The sequence below is a fragment of the Macrotis lagotis genome, chromosome 4 (genome assembly GCF_037893015.1).
Source record: "Macrotis lagotis isolate mMagLag1 chromosome 4, bilby.v1.9.chrom.fasta, whole genome shotgun sequence".
NCBI classification, from domain to species: domain Eukaryota; kingdom Metazoa; phylum Chordata; class Mammalia; order Peramelemorphia; family Peramelidae; genus Macrotis; species Macrotis lagotis.
In genome coordinates, this window is record NC_133661.1 from 14,420,975 (window position 1) to 14,437,978 (window position 17,004).

The 17,004-nt window shown below is 37.7% G+C and overlaps 1 protein-coding gene across 1 annotated transcript in view; it reads left to right on the forward strand.

The window, feature by feature from the left end:
• Window positions 1-17,004, forward strand: part of PRKG1 (protein kinase cGMP-dependent 1) — a 1,157,583-nt gene that overhangs the window by 1,025,241 nt on the left and 115,338 nt on the right. Inside the window, 1 exon segment of the mRNA XM_074232273.1 lies at window positions 396-470. Within this exon segment, the coding sequence (XP_074088374.1) occupies window positions 396-470 (75 nt within the window).

Consider the following 17,004-nt stretch of genomic DNA (forward strand, 5'->3'; position numbering starts at 1 on the left):
ATATTCATCTGTAGCTAAAATATGCTATTATGTTATATACATTTTATATAAAATATACTGCTGTATATATTTCTAAAAAACTTGGAGAGAGATTGGGCTCAGTGATCTTCTACAGGGAAAACCCTGGTGAAACAACTCCCTCCGCTGAAACAGGCAGGTACCCCTTGACAAGATGTGACTGTGGGAATTGTCATTTATCCAGGCTCAGATAGCCAGCACTCATTGAAGGCAAGACTTCCCAGCTTCAAAATCAATTCTCTATCCATTGCTTCCTGTATAATATGTAAATAATTTATTTCACATCAAGATAATATGTAAATAATTCATTTCACATAAAGATAAGAGACATACATATGTGTGCTTGTTTCTTGATCTGTGTTCTCTTATTTCCGCAGCTCCTTCAAGCACTTGATTGGAGGCTTGGACGATGTTTCTAACAAGGCCTATGAAGATGCAGAGGCCAAAGCAAAGTGAGTTACAACAAATCTCTTTAGTGTTAATCTTGATCTCATCTAACATTGGCAGGGAATCACAAGATGTTAAGAACATAATTTATCAAAATTATAAAAAGCAGCATTTCTGACAGAGAGAAATAAATTATGGGAATAACCCTGCTGAGCACCACAGAGATTTGTGAAGAAGAAAACAAAGTCATATTCAGGCCAAGGTAAATATTAGTCAGTGTGACTGATAAATTAGTGAGAGCCTCACTCCATGAACAGGAACTATTAATATTTATGTGTTTGTGTGTGGGGGGAATCTACACACATAAACACAAATACAACCATTTAAATTTATCAAGAAGAAAAAATGAATTCTCTAAAATCTAATATAAACAATGCAAAGAAAATTAAGTGTTTCACCCCTTGAAAAATACTTTCAGAAATTGCTGAGTTAATAAATTATTCTATTAGAATTTGTAACTCCTAGAGAAAATCTTTTCTTCCATATGAGCATTCTTGGGGTTCTTATTTCAAATGGTGTCATCACAGGTTCATTTTTATCAATTCCCAGAATGAATGTTATAAGGTAGTAATATCCACATGGTCATTAGGTATGTATACAGAGATCCAGACACAGATAGAGGAAGAAAAAGACAGTGATACAGATATAAATCAGAGATACAGAGATGCAGAGATACAAAGATACAGTGATACATAGACACATAGATAATACAGAAAGAAATGATTGATAGATGCATACATTCATTCAAAGTAGATTTCACCCAACTTGACCAAACTCCTATGAATAATTATTTTAAGATAATAATCTACTGCATTGTCTATTTTTAATTTAATGAAAAATAGATATGACTTGAAATAATTTGGCTTTCTATAAAAGAAAATCATCTTCGCCTTTTAATGATGAGATTTGAATTCTCTAAACGACTTGCCCAAGTCCCTAGTTGTGGATAAACCCCAGCTATCCAGTCATTCCAAAGTCAGTCTTGAGTATCATATACATCAGATATCTGGAGAATTGACTGATTTTTTAAAACTGACTCAACTGTCTTTTTATTAGCCTATAGATAAACCAGAATTATTTTTGCTCAGAGAATGGGAGAGTTTCAGTTGCCCCAAGAATCTGTGACACATGAAAATACATTCCAGAAGGAAAAAAAGATTAAAATCAGTATTGATTCAGCAAGAGTCAATCTTATTTTTAAAAAGCAGTATCATATGTGGATGTAGGCAGCCACAAAGAGCTCAAGATACTGTCAAAGAAATCCTGAAAAAAAACCAGAGAGTTTCCTATTTGAAAAGAAAGAGTATTGAATGATGGGAATTTTCACCTTTATAAGTGAGTAAGATTTGCTCAGTGAAATATAAAGGATAATTTTGAAGTACATCCTAGAGATTTATTGATACTTCGAGCACTGGAAGAAATTACTAAGTAATAATTGTTCAGATTGCCAAAAAGAAATCCAAAAAGGGAGATAGCAAAATCAATCATACTATTAGCTTTTTAAAAATGACTTCCTTACAATAAAACCTAATGTGAGAGAGTCCCTGAGTCTGTGTGGAGGACATAGAGGAAAATGTCACATAATTATAGTTTTCTTTCCCCAACTTTTTCTATTTTATTTTGAGGATGATGTTAAGCCATTTTACCTTTTGTAAATTTGATTTTTTTATTGATATTGTCTTTTCTTGCTATCATGGGTAAAAATTAGATTTTGCTTTAATTACTTCTTAGTGGAAAACCCCATCCTAAATCTTTGTGACTGTCCTCATTCTCATCACACTTCTGTGTATTGGCAAAAAAGAGACAGCTAAGGTTCTGCAGGGGATACAGAGCCCTGGGTCAGGAAGGTCAGAGTTCAAATTCATGTATACTAGCAATGTGAGACTGGGCAATTTATGCAGTCTATATCAATTTCTTCATCTCTATAATGGGGATAGTAACAGCACTGCCCTTCCATGGATGTTTTAAGGATAAAATGAGATAATTTTTAATTTTATAAAGTGAAAGCAATAAAATACTACCAAAATTCTAGCTATTTTTTCCTAATTTTAATTTTTTCATATAAAAATGTAAAGATGTTTTAAAGAATTTATATTTTCTTTATAAGTCAATGTACCTCTTCCAGCAACTCTATGGATTTTTTTTTGAAATTAGAGCATTTTTGAAATTGTGAAAATAATGTAAGAGTCACAGAAGATAAAAACAAATGTGTTCCTCTACTTCTCCTTTAGTTTATAGCAACTGGGATCTAGTATGAGTTATGGTTTTGTGGTTGGGAATATCTGATGAGTGACACTTAAAAAGGTCAAGATAATTTCTGGGCCTTTTAATCGTTTTATTAATAAGGCTAGCATAATAAGCATAGGCACTTTGGTCATCTCTCTCTTAGATCAAAGATCCTCATGGCACCTTTGAAGAGTAGGTGTTTCCCTGTTTGGCAATCTGGGAATTGGGAATTGTTGATTGGTTAACAATTAATGAGAGAATGAATATCACAGTGCAGGTCTGGAACTGACCTTCCATTATGCCATGAACTTAAGTTGTCCCAAGCCTTGAGTAATATATTCAAAGAATTTATTCCCATCCAAACCTGAGGTGGGGACTCAATGAAGAAGAACATTACCTTAATCTTCAGAGACTGAGGTCTTGAAATGAAAATGGAAGAAAATGGGGAAATATAAATCTTCCCAAAATCATTGGTTATTAAAAATCATCAGATGCTAACTAATTGTTTGAATCTGGACAAATCAGTTAACCTTTCTGAGCCTCGGGATACTCCCTAGAACATATCCACTGTCAAAGAGGAGTTGTGTTTGACTTCCACACTGGGAATTCTGCCCACTGCCAAAATTACAAAACTGTCTAAGAATCATATAGACTTGATATAGGGTAAAAGATGAAGTCAAGTTAAATTCCAAACATAAATTATGCACCATCACATCAATGAACTCAGACTGACAAGACTTTTGTAACTGTTCTTTGCTGAGAGTATATTGGGGAGGAGGGAAAGATAGGGAAAACAGAAGGTATCCAAACCTTTAGAAAGAGAAACAGTTTATGAATTAATTTAAGGGAAATGACTAAGATTCTGAAAGGCAAACTCAATATGGGCAAATCAAGGTTTTCAAAATAAAAAGATTAATTAGATGACCTGGCTTAACTTTTTTGTTGTTGCTTTTTTAGATTTTTGCAAGGCAGTGGGGTTAAGAGGCTTGCCCAAGGCCACACAGCTAGGTCATTATTAAGTGTCTGAGGTCAGATTTGAACCCAGGTACTCCTGACTCCAGGGCTGGTGCTCTATCCACTGCGCCACCTAGCTGCCTGATCTTGCTTAACTTTTAAGGATTTTTTTAGCTTTTTTAACTTCATTTCACTTTTTTTTAACTTTTAAAAGGTTTCATCCTTCCTTCATAAATAAGTCATTATTCTTTTAAATAGCCAGCTGAACTTCTGTACTTAAATGGGAAGTCCTTTTTAAGACTCTCCCTGCGTGACTCTGGTCAAGTCATTTTGGGGACTTTGAAACCTAGTTTTCTCACCTATAAAATGGGCATAATTATATTTCTTCAAACTGACTCTCAGGATTGTTTTGAAGGAAATACTTAATAAATTTTAAGCCATTGTAGAAATTGTGAATTAGTGTTTCTTGCTGTTAGAATATAGATCTGGCATGAAATTAGATAAAACAGTAAATGGGCCCCATTGACCTCTTGTTCAGATTAATCTAAAGTCGCGTCTCAGAAAAGCAAACTCTGGCCACTATCAGCTGTGACTCTATTTCCTTTGCCCCCCAGAAAGATCGTAGCTGTTGTTTTTCAGGGATTTTTTCAGTCATGGCAGAGATACTGAAGAGATCTGCTATTTCCTCCTTTGCAGATGAGAAAACTGAAGCAAATCGGATAAATAAATAAATTAAAATAAACAGAAGTGCCGTACCCATGTTTACACAGTTAGGGAGTGTCTGAGGCCTTATTTGAACCCTGAAAGATGAGTCTTTATGACTTTATTACATGTACTCTATCTACTGTGCCACTTAGTTGCTGCCCCAAACTTTCCAGAAAGTAAGGCAATGGTGAAATTGAATAAAATCAGTTGAAATGAGGGTCAGAAATTTGTTGATTTACACTATTGCTATTACTTAATGCATCAGTTCTCTGGATCAGATGCAATATCCCTTGCAGGTCAGCAGGGCACTTGAAGGAGGCTCAAATATATAGAAAAAACTGAACACATAGATGGATAGAGAGATAGATAGATGATAGATGATAGAGACAGATAGAGAAAGAGAGATGATAGAGATAGAAAGATAGATAGATAGATAGATGGATGGATGGATAGGCAGATAGATGGACAGACATACAGAGACAGAGATTTCTCAATGTCTATAGATAGATCTATATCAATATGTATGTGTTTGTATACATACATATACATATGGGGGAGAGAGAGAGAGAGAGAGAGAGAGAGAGAGAGAGAGAGAGAGAGTGCAAATTGAACACCTCAGTTCAGGATAGTTAAGACAACCTACATGTATAGAACCATTTACAAATCTGTAAAACTAGACATCACTTTTCAGCTTCCAGGAAGGAAGAAAGGAAGGGAGGAAGGGAGACAAAAGGGGTGAAGAGGAAAGGAGGAAGATGAAGGGAGGGAATGGAGAGAGGGAAGAAGGAAGGGAGGAAGGGAAGCTCCCAGAAAAGTCTAGAAAACCACAGGGAGGGTGGTGTGTGCTTAAGAGTTAGAAGGGCAGGGATGACTGACAGCCAGGATGACACCAGATTACATTGTTAACTTGCTTGGCTGACTAATGAAGCTGTGGCTTAGTTTGCCTCTCCCCTTAGGGAATAATTCACCTCATTTCAGTTTGCTTCAATTCTGGGACTCTGCTCAGGGCTGACATTACCATGACAGGCCCATCTAACTTGGTGTTGTTAGCACAGGTCGTTTTTACCAAATGCTTATATGAGTCAAATTTTGCACTAACTACTAGACTGCCAACTCCTTCAGGGCAGGGAGCACATCTTTGTGTCGGCTGCATGGTGGAGTCTCCATGTTTCCCGGAGCTGGATTGCACCAAACCATAGCCAGAAGAAACACTGAGCACTCTTCGTTGTTTGTCCTTTGTTCTCAAAGTGGAACATAATACAAGCTAGGTGATGACATGACATGCAAGTGAATTAGATTAGAGTGAGGGAGTGCTCTGCTTTTCTGGGCTTGCCCAAGATTGGAAGGCACATGAAGAGCCACCTGCTTCCTAACTTACAGGGTTATCACTGGATCCATATGATTTTGAACAAGGGAAAATTTCCTAAAGATCATTGTCACCACCCAGACTTCCCCCCATTAGATGAGAAACTCAGGGATTTGTGGAGAGAGACAGAGAGACAGACAGAGAGAAAAACAGAGAGAAAGAGAGAGAGACAGACAGACAGACACAGACACAGACAGTCATATACAGAGACAGACACAATAAGGGAGACATAGACACAGAGAAAGAGACAAAGAAGAGAAACTGAAGATCAGAGATATTAAGTAATTTGCCTATAGACTCACAGATAAAAAGAAGCATTAAAGAAATCAAGTCTTCTGATTCCAAATCCCGTGGATTGGTACTTAGACTGGCAGGCATCTACTAAAAGGTCTCCACTATGCTCTCTGTCCCTCCTGCCCCCCCACAAAATGTTAGGTAATTCATTCTTGTTCTCTAGCACAACTTAAATGATATCTATGATTCAAATGTAAAAAATCTTAATGTTGTTTTATGTTTCTGAAAACTTCTTGGTTAATAAGAAGAGTGTCAGAGAGAAAATAAATGGAATATTTCCATGAATAGACATTTGGAATTAACTCCTAAGTCTTTGTTTGTGAAAAATCCATGACTTTTTGGCAAAAGTAGGACTGTTTCTGTAATTTCCTGATAACAGAAAGAATCTAAAAATGACTCAGTATCTGCTGTGTCTGGTGGGGATAATAGGGTCCTTGTGAGTCTCTTAGTCAAACTGTTCAAGAGGTGAAGATTAGCTTAACTGGGAGGAATTGTTTGGGATGTTTCTTAGAACAATATTGTTATTCCTGAGAGACACTGGTCCTGGACCGCCCAGCATCATGTGCCCTCATCAAAAATAGTGCTATATTCTAATGAATAAGGCAGAATTGCAGTAGCCCAAGGAAACAGATTTGCAAATTTAGAGACATCTCCATTCCAAATGGTCATGTGCACTATTGGTATCTGACTTGTGGTAGAGCCCTTGAGCTCCTATTGGTCTGATCTGCCACAAATGGACACAAAATCCCTTGACCCCAGCGTAATGATGTCATTTTGATCAAGTGCTCAGTGTTTCTTTTGGCTCTGTTTTGGTGTAATCCAGCTCCAGGCAACATGGAGACTCCACCAATCAACAACCAATCATGGAACCTCCCAGGTGGAGGGGATTTCAGAGCAGTCACAATTTAACATGCTCCTGAACAAATTCCTATCAATGGCATTCCTGACAAGTGGACATCTATCCTTTGCACTGAGGGGGAACCCAATGTCTCATTTCCCCCTGGGATAGTTGATTACTAAGATCTGTTTTCTTATAGCAAACCTATTTTAACCCAGTACAACTAGTCCTTCCATCTAGAGCATAGTGGAGTTATATCCTCTTTGAGATTAAGTTTCCTTATATTTAAAATGAGAAGTTTGGATTAGATTACTTCAAGAACTATGACGTTATGATCCTATATGTATAATGAGCCATGAAGCCCTATAGAAATGTCAGCTGATCAAATACTCTCAGATGATAACAATATTGGATAATCTTTCACATTTATGAAAAATTCTATAATTCTATAATTGCACATACATAAATAACACTTTAAATAGTGGAAAGAGATTAGATAGATAGATAGATAGATAGATAGATAGATAGATGATCATTAGAGCTTCATAATAATTCTAAAATCAGTTATAATAGATATTATTGGTCCATTTTGCAGATAATGAAAGTGAGAATTAAAGAAGTTAAGTGAGTTACCCACAATCATACAACTAGTCAGTAAAAGACAGTGGTTTGAACCCAAAATTCCAGACTCTTAAGACATACATCCTTGCTAATACAACTTGCTCTCTTTCTGAAATCAAAGGACCTGGATTCAAATCCTATGTGTTATGTTAGCCCATGTGTGGTCTACTTCCTGAGTTTCATTTCCCTCACCTACAAAATGAGGTCTCTGATATCCTTTCTGGTTTTAGAATTCCAAGCTTAAGATTTTAATTCCATTTTTTTTTCCTTGAGCATGCTCACCTAGCCTGAACTAGAAGAATGTGCCTCCTAAGATAAATTTCCTTTGTGGAAAATTATACTTGACAGAAACTTTACCTTGGAGACATGTTAAACCTTCCCTTGATTACTTTTAATTATCCATTGGGCTCTTTTTTTTTGAAATAGGAAGTATGAAAAATAAAGACATTGTCAAAGGCAACCCTAGGCCCAAAGGAAAACACATTGGTTCCTATTGCTTTATCTATAGCAACTAGTACATCTGTGCTCATAATTGACCGTGTGTTTTTGGTGTAGACCTGGGCTTTTGCTGCTTCAACATAATCCTCTTCAAATGACTAAGCAATCTTTCATTCACAGACTCCAAAAGAATCAGATTAAGAGGTGAATGGGCATTTAGACATGGAGTAATTTGCCCAGGGTCACACAACAGACTATGTCAGAGATGAGACTTGAGGTCCAGGCTAAGTGCCGTTTCAAGGTCCATCTCTAAGACTCCATATTGCCATTCACATATAAAAACATGTGTATGTATCTACATGTGCAATCATATCTATGTAAACATTGCTTAAATATTGAACATAGATCACTAGACCTAAAGGCAGGAAGACTAACCTCAGTCTTCCAATCCAGAATATGAACCTGGCCTCAGACTCTTCTGCTCTTTGGAATGTTAAGTATGCCTCACATCTCTTTAGACTTCTGTTTCAGAGGATTTTTAAATCTGGCTGATAGAAAGGTTTGTCTGTACAAATGGAATCACAGCTTCAGATTCTCCTCCCTCGTTTCTCTATAACTCAGGAAAAGGAACCAGATATGTTTAGATGGGAAAAGATTCAGTGGGAACAAGAATGTAATGATAATTGGACCTCTCTACTTGGTGCCTGAAGGCAGTACTTGGAGGACTGGGGAGAGGGATTTCATAAGTGACCTTCATGTTTGGAACTTGGGACTTGGAGTCCGAAAGGTGTGACTTCAAATAGCATCAATAACACAGTCAGTTAGATGATGCTGGGCAAGAAGCATTTGGAGTCTTAGTTTCTTTATCTGTAAAATGGAGATAACAGCTGTAGTACCTACCTCCTAGGCTAGTGATGAGACTTAAAAGAGATAGACAATATGATTTACTAACAAATGTGAGCTTTATAAAATATTGCTGGTTTGAAGAAATCACCTAGAGTAATAATTTCCTACCTTCCTTTAAAGGAACCTTTAGATGTGAAAATGGAAACCTCACTAGAGGCTTAAAACCACATGGAAATGACTGTTATACAGGATGTTAGATGCCCTTTGAGATTGCTTTCAGCTTTGGGATTCTAGGAATCAATGAGGTTAGATTTTCAGGTCCTGTTATTCAAGTCCTCTGTAATAGAGTATATTAGTGAAGTGCATTGTTATATATTTGACAAAACTATTGTTCTCTGAAGCATGGGGCTGCCATGTTTTGGTTTGTTGCCAAGAGTAAATGAATACGGGGCAGCTAGGTGACGTAGTGGATAAAGCACTGGCCTTGGAGTCAGGAGGACCTGGTTCAAATCCAGTCTCAGACACTTAATAATTACCTGGCTGTGTGGCCTTGGGCAAGCCACTTAACCCCATTTGCCTTGCAAAAAAAAAAAGAGTGAATGAATGAATGAATGAAAATGTATTTAGTTACATGTCAGGCCCTAAACTTATACCTGAGAATGCAGTGATACAAGGAAGTCTCTGTCCTCAAAAAGCCTCCTTTCTAATGAGGAGGATAACCACATGCCCCTAAGAAGCACTCTATTGTTTCCTTCTCAGTGACAATGCTTTGGTCTCTCACCTATCATTTTTGTCTGATTTGGCCTGCCAAGGAAGCTAACTTGTCTGCAATTTTTGAAAATTTAACTTGTTTGATGTCTCCTGATCCATGCAAGGTTGTGTCACCAGTCCTGAGGTTCATTTGGCTTGGTAATATCTCTTAAATGTCTCTTAGAGTTAAAATTTTTGCAGTGTGGTAAGAACCCCCACACTTCCTAACCCTCTCTTGCTTTGAAATCTTGACCTTTTTAATCATGTTTAGGCACCTTGGAAGAAAAATTGTCGACATTCCCATCATCTTTGCACCACTTATTTCTGACATCCTCCTCTTAATAAAAGAGGATTTCAGGGATATGAGCCCCAGGGGAATTTGTTTCCTATGATGATGATGATTCAGTTTGCTAGTATCCTTTCCCAAATGCCTCCCATGTGCCAATTAAGCCAAAAGAATATTGAACATTAGCCCTCAAATTAGAAATTAGGCTTCAATGGCCCATATTAGGGCCAATAGTCATAAGACAGTTTCATTTCCTGGACAATTCAAAAGATTTCATTTCACTGAAGGGCAAAAGGTAGGAGCTTTGGAAAGATGGCAGCACTTGGTCCTGGACAATGAGGATGACTTGCAGGAATGCTTTTTCCCCTTCCATGTTCTAATCCAGGGGATGTAGGAGCTAGCAGAAAGGAGGGAGGAGGTACTAGGGCAATGGGTTATCATAGGGAGAAATCTCCCTCTAACAAGAAAGAACATTCAAGGTATTTCTTGTTCATCCATGTCAGGGTTAATGCAGTAGGACCTATTTTTTTAATGATACATATTCAGGTGTAAAAGAAGTTTTTTTTTTTTTTCCAAATTCCATAAAAGACTTTTAGCGGTCCCAAGGACCATGTGATAATTTCTTTCCGGAAGTAGTTCTCTTTAAAAACTCCCTGTGTAGTCGTTCATCAGAGAGAATACAAGGATATAGTTGTTTTCGCGCTTTCCTCATCGGCAGAGGGGAAAAAACTTTGGATAATTGTAAATTAGTATGCTGCAGTCTTGGTAAGTGGCTTTCAGCAAGCCCATCCATCTCTGTGCTTCCATCTTTTTCTCAAGGGAAGGAAAATGTTCGCCTCAGGAATATCATAGCCATTTCTCAAACAAGGATCTAGAAATAACAAGCTTTGAAAACATGAGCTCTTCTATGTTAAAGATAATTTCATCTCAATTCAGTTCGATAAAAGACATTTTTAAAGATTGTGCTGTGTGTCCTGACTTCAGGGGTAAGACTAGAATTATGCCACAGGTTCTCCTCTCAAGAGGATTACACTCTCAAGGAGTTAAGAATAAATAGATGACCATAGGGAAGCAAGAAAAGGATGTAGGGATTCCAAGAGGCAAAAACAAAGGACAGACAGATGACAGGCAGAAAGAAAGACAAAGTGAGAGGGAGACAGAGACAGGAGTGTTTACAGCCAGAGACAGTCAGACAGAGATAAAGATACAAGAGATGGAGACAGACACAGAGAGTAGAGTAGAGAAGAAACAGACAGAGACAGAGGTGAAGACAGAGACAGAGCAAGAAAATTGCTTAAGAAGTATTTGCAATATTTTGCTCAGGGGTCCATGAGGGATCTAAACCAGGACAGTGGTTTATGATAGGAAAGAACTACACAAAATGAAAGATGGGGTAAGAGGGAGAAGACTTGCAAATATTAGAAAGAGGAAATGAGAGCAAAACTGAAGGGTGCAGTTGTGACCTTAAGTGACTAAAAGCAGAGAGTCTTACCTGAAACAGGGAAGGGGGGGAAGAAAGATTAAGTGTAAGGGGGAAATAATCTGTTCTATTTTGTACATGTAGAGTTTCAGATGCTCTCAGGCCAGCTAGCTAGAGATGGTTAGCATTAGCTATTGGTGTGGACCTGGAGCTCAGGAAAGAATCATGGGCTGAATGTGCAGATTTCAGTCATTGAACCCTTGAAAGAAAATAGGCAATTCCCAGGCTAATATAACCTTCCCCAGGGCTAAAATCTGACCCATTATAGGTGCTTAAAGAGCTATTGGGGTCATATATTGGGGAAAGCATGAAACAAGACATGGAAATGAGAGAGGAGAGACCATGAATGAGGGATGGAGAGAAGACCAATTTAGCTGAGAATGGTACAAGCAGTCTTGTAGTTTGTGATTGTGTGAAGCAGTTTAGGCCATAAATGTCAGTATCAGGGGATGAAATTTTATTTTATGAGTAATGAGAACCTACTCAGACTTTTGACTAGAGAAGTGATATTTGAGCAGTCTTTCTTGAGGAGCAACAAAATACTGGTGTTTGGGAAGAACTCTGCCCTTGTCCGTCTTTTGTATTTTTGTAACCTGACTTCATGATGGACAGGAAGGGGAAACAAGGTTACAGATTTTTGTATTCTATGGATTATAAATCATCAGCATTTCATGGTCTTCAAAGGAATTTCTTTTCTGCATATTTCAGATAAATTAAGAGGCTGCAAAAGAGAACTGTGCCCATTTTTCTGGGCATTATTTCATTGGCCATTGTCAACATATTTTACATTTTCATTGTAAAGTATCATGAAGGTTTCTTTTTTAGCATGATGTTTTCAGTCATATTGTCAAATGTCATTAATGAAGCCAAGTACGACCCCAAAGTCAACTTCCACACTGATGGTGAATTCTTCAGCTTGGAAAAACTACCAGCCAAGACAAAAGTGGAGGGAGGGCTGGTGCATGATCCTGTGTTTGCAGATGATAGTGCCCTCAATGCAGCCTCTGAAGTTAACACCAAGAAAAACCAGGTGCTCTATCAGCAGCACCACAACATCCATATGTGGATCCATCAATTACAGCAAATGGGGAAGCTTGGGATATTTATGTGATTTCCCTTTTGCTTGAAGGTACCCATTAATATTGGGGTTGATACAGGCATTGCCAGTGCTAGTATTGGAGAAGTTCTGAAAGAAAGTGTTGCAAAGAAGAGGTATTAGACTGACCATCAAACTGAAGGTCTACAAAGCATTTGTCTTGACCTTTTTGCTTATGAAATCTGGACAGTTTGCCAATGCCTTGTCAGGAGACTGAATTGTTTCCTTTGCCTTAGGAAGATTCTGAAGCTTCTCTGGCAGTATTAGATACCAGTCATTGAGGTCCTTTCCTGAACTAAACTGGTAAGCCTTCAAACATTACTACAGAGAACATGGACTGGCCATGTTGTTCAAAGACCAAACATTAGCTTGCCAAAAGAACTATTTTATGAAGAGCTCAAACAGAACTATTCCCAGGGAGTCAGAAAAAGTGACATAGGGACACCCTGAAGATCTCTCTCTTGAGAACTTTGGAATCGATTATGGGAGAGAGACACTGGCAGAGGAATGCCCAGCATAGTGTGCCCTCATCAGAGAGGGTGCTGGGCTCTATGACCAAGACAGAATGGAAGCAACTCAAAGAAAATAAAAGATTAGCAAGTGGAGAGAACCCACCCCAGGTATTCACATGAACTATTTGTGCCCAACCTGTGGTAGAGCATTCCGAGCTCCTATTGGTTTGCTCAACCATAGTCAGACACGTTGTACCTTGACTCCAATGTAGCGGTGTCACTTTGGTCCTGTTAGAGAACAAAGGACAGCAACCAAGTAGACAACTAACTATTCTGCATTTTTCATTGTGAATTGCCATGAAGGATTCTCTTTGTTAAAACAAAATAAAACAAAACAAATGTATAAAATCTATAGGAAATATTTAATCACTGAAATCACTTCTGAAAAAATTCTTCAGACTTGTCTTTTTTAGACTTGAACACAAAGGTCACACAATTAGGTTTCCCTTGTACAATCAGAAAGCCCCACAGATGTAAGATATTAATTTAGTCTCCTTAATGTTGACATCAGAAAACTTAGACCGATGGGTTTTCTTGAGCTGTGAGGCAGGAAGAAATCTTGGTAGGTACAGAAATTAGCTGCGTGAGCCAGATGACTTTCCATTTTCCTAATCACAGAGACAATTTCCTCTCCTGGACCTGACCTTTAGGTATGATAATCAGTTGGGTTATCTTCCAGCAAAGTGCCATTAGAAAATTACCATGTGCCTTTGGAAAGGGAAAACGTTAGACTAATATTTTCATATAAATCCTTTTTAGGGAGTAATGGTTTTTAAATCTTGAATTAAAATGGCAACACCAATCTTTTCAATTGGATGAATTGTTAGTGTCTTTAAATTATGATGTGAGAAAAAAAAAGGAAAGCTTGCCATTTTCCCATTTGACTATGGCCCTGTGTAACAAGGTCGGTCCATGTCAAACATGATTAATCTAGGCCATAAGGCACCAACATGTGTCTTCTTTGTAATGTGTCAGCTTCCTGAGGGTAGGAATTGATACTGTTGTGCCTGGCAAAGAGTAGACACATTCTTATGTTATTGTTACCTATCATTCTTAATAAGTATATAGTGAACAATGGAAATAGCATTGATTCTGGAGTTAGAGGATCTGGGTTCAAATTCTACCCCTACTTTATTACCTTGCAGCCTCTGACAAATCACTTAACCTCTCTGGGTTCCTCATCTGTAAATTAAAGGGATTGAGCTGGATGCCCTCAGAAGACCTTTTCAGCTCTGCAGCTATGATCTTATGATGCCATGAAGAGTGATAGCTCTATTAGGCATCTAGGAGACCTCTACTTAGTGCCCCCAAACTCTAGGAGAATCTGTCACATCAAGCTTTGAAACTCGTTTAGGTCATTAGTGCAAGACAACATGATACTTTCAGATTTAACATGTGGAAAACTTGTTTGTAAGCTGTAAAACATTATATAAAATGTTTAGGGGTCAGCTAGGTGGTGCAGTGGATAGAGCACCTGCCCTGGAGTCAGGAGGACCTGAGTTCAAATTTGGCCTCAGACACTTAATAATTACCTAGCTATGTGGCCTTGGGCAAGCCACTTAACCCTATTGCTTTGCAAAAACTAAAAAAAAAAGACAAAACAAAACAAAACAAAATGCTTAGAAGTTGTGGGGGGAGTAATGATGGTGGTAGTAGCAATAGTAGTAATGTGGTAGTAGTAGTAGTAGTAGTAGTAGTAATAGTAAAGTAAAAGTGGTAATAGAAAAAAGTAATGGTGGTGGTGGTGGTGGTAGAAGTAGTGGTGGTAGTGGTAGAAGTAATAGTAATAGTAGTAGTAATGGTAGTAGTAGTGATGATGGTGGTGGTGGTGATTAGAGTGCCTTGCAATAACCTCAGTGGATGAAAAGAACAAGACAACTGCCATGGAGATCTAAGGTAAGAATATCGATAGCTGAGCCACTGAAACAATGTTCATTAAATCAGCAAGTAATTCTCAAGGTTCATTTTTTCTCAACACTTGGTGTATAAGGTCAATGTGATTTGAAGAAAATGAAAAGAGTACAGCTGAATTATTAAAGGAATAATGAGTTTACAATAATGAAGTATATTCCTTATAAATTTCATGCTAATTATTGAGGGGTGAAGAGTGGAATTCATGCCTATTATTTCACAGTTTGGGGAACTCCCTGTGAGAAGACTCCCTTTCAAAATACAAATGGAAAATTTCTCTTGGAGAGATTTCTGGGGTCCTGAGAGGTTGGGTTACCTGCCTGTGATCACATAACTTATACCCAAGCCAGAATCTGAATTCACTTTTACCTGATTTCAAAGTTAGCCTTCTAATTCCTTATGATATATTCACTTTTTAAAAGAAGAAGAAAAGGAAGAAGAGGAGAAGAAATAGAAAGAGGAATAAAAAGTTATTTATTGACTATTTAGCTGGTCCACTCAGTGAAAAACTTGAACATCATATCACCCAAAAGAACTATATCAGAAATTCTGGATTCCATTAATCGCAAAATAAAAGCAAAAATCAAGAGGCCAAAGTGATCAAAGGAGTTGAGTTATTGGGAAGGAAAAAAGTCAACATGAATCAAAAGCTTTACTCACAGACTTGAGAAACAAAACAATAGAAAGGAGGTGGAGAGAGGAGAGAAATAGACCCAGAGGGGAAAAAAGGAAAAAGAGGAGAGAAAGAGGGAGAAGGAGAAAGAAAGAGAACTTGGTAACCAAAGAGGAGACACACTTTCGAGGAGCTGAGACACATAATTAAGAATTATGAATTATTGAGAATTATAGCAAAATTATTCAATGAAATGATTTGAAAATGAGATTGACAGAGAGCAGGAAGATGAGGAGACTCAGTCAAAGATGACTCGAGGCTATGGAAGTAAGATGCCTCCCAGTCAACAGAGCAATCCTCGATGACTTTATCCTGTCTTTAAGCTCCATCCAATGGCTTTCATCTTGTTTATGATCTAATAGCATATGCCCTAGACTTTTAAGAATCATAGCCGATAAGAATTATTCCATTGGTTTTGCTATTAAAAACTTTAAGTTTTATAAATTGTTCACAAGAGTCTTTATGAATTATGAGAGACTTCATTTTAAATGGAATGATGTGTCTACCATCATTAAGTAAGATGGGAAACAAAGAGAAAGTGACAGTAGATTGGGCTGGCCTCAAAGTTGTCTTAGGTTCAAGTCTTCACTTGGACACATCCAGACTTCATAAGCCTAAGAGAGCATTTACAAGATATTCTCTGAGGTCTCTTCCATCTCCAGATCTATGATTCCTAAACCAAAAGAATATTATAGGATGGAGAAAAGATGAATATTGATAAGTGACCTTTCTACAGAAATAAGATTCTTCCTGTTAACACTTGGTCTTAGCTCTAATACCTTGTAAATCTGAGCAAATGTGCTCCCAGCAGTGAATTTCCTTGAGAAAGTGCAATCTGACCTCACTTGGCAGGGTTTTAAATAACCCAACTTGAATTTCATGAGATTTCAATCCCACAAATGATTCTCTGATGCTCCATCGCTATTTTAAGTGATTTGTTTCCTTTATCTGTCAAAATCCAATTTTGGTCACAGGACGATAGCTGACCCATTTTGTTCTGGGGAAGAATTTCTTTCTTGCCTCCTTAGTATATATCTGTGTAATCTATCATCCCCCACTGGTTTGGAAGGTAGGGTTGTTGACTGCTTTAGTAGAGAGGCCAAAAAAGACAGGAATTGGATCAGTCATCTTCCTCTGGGCATGACTCCTTCTGTGGGGAGGGTGAAGTATAGCAGCCTTGTGGTCGTCATTTATCCCTCTCATTTTCTGTCAGCATCAATAGCCACCATTTTATTTATCATTTGTTGCAGAATTAGTGCCGAAGAAATCATTAGCCTTCACAAAGGAGGTGTCTGGTGTTCTCTTAAGTGCAGTAGCAGCAAAACAAAGGAAACTTAGCCATTCTTTAGGGATTTCTGTCAGCTCAGAAAATTCAGCCTGTGATCATCTTTATTCTTTGGCCATCTCTCTGAAATCTGAAAAACAGAAAACTTCTTTAAGATTCTCAAATTACTCATACTATTAACAGATTGGTTTTTTAAGATTGTGTGAGCTTGCCAGAAAATCCAATCACTACTCTGACTCAAATTAGGAAGTGAATAAA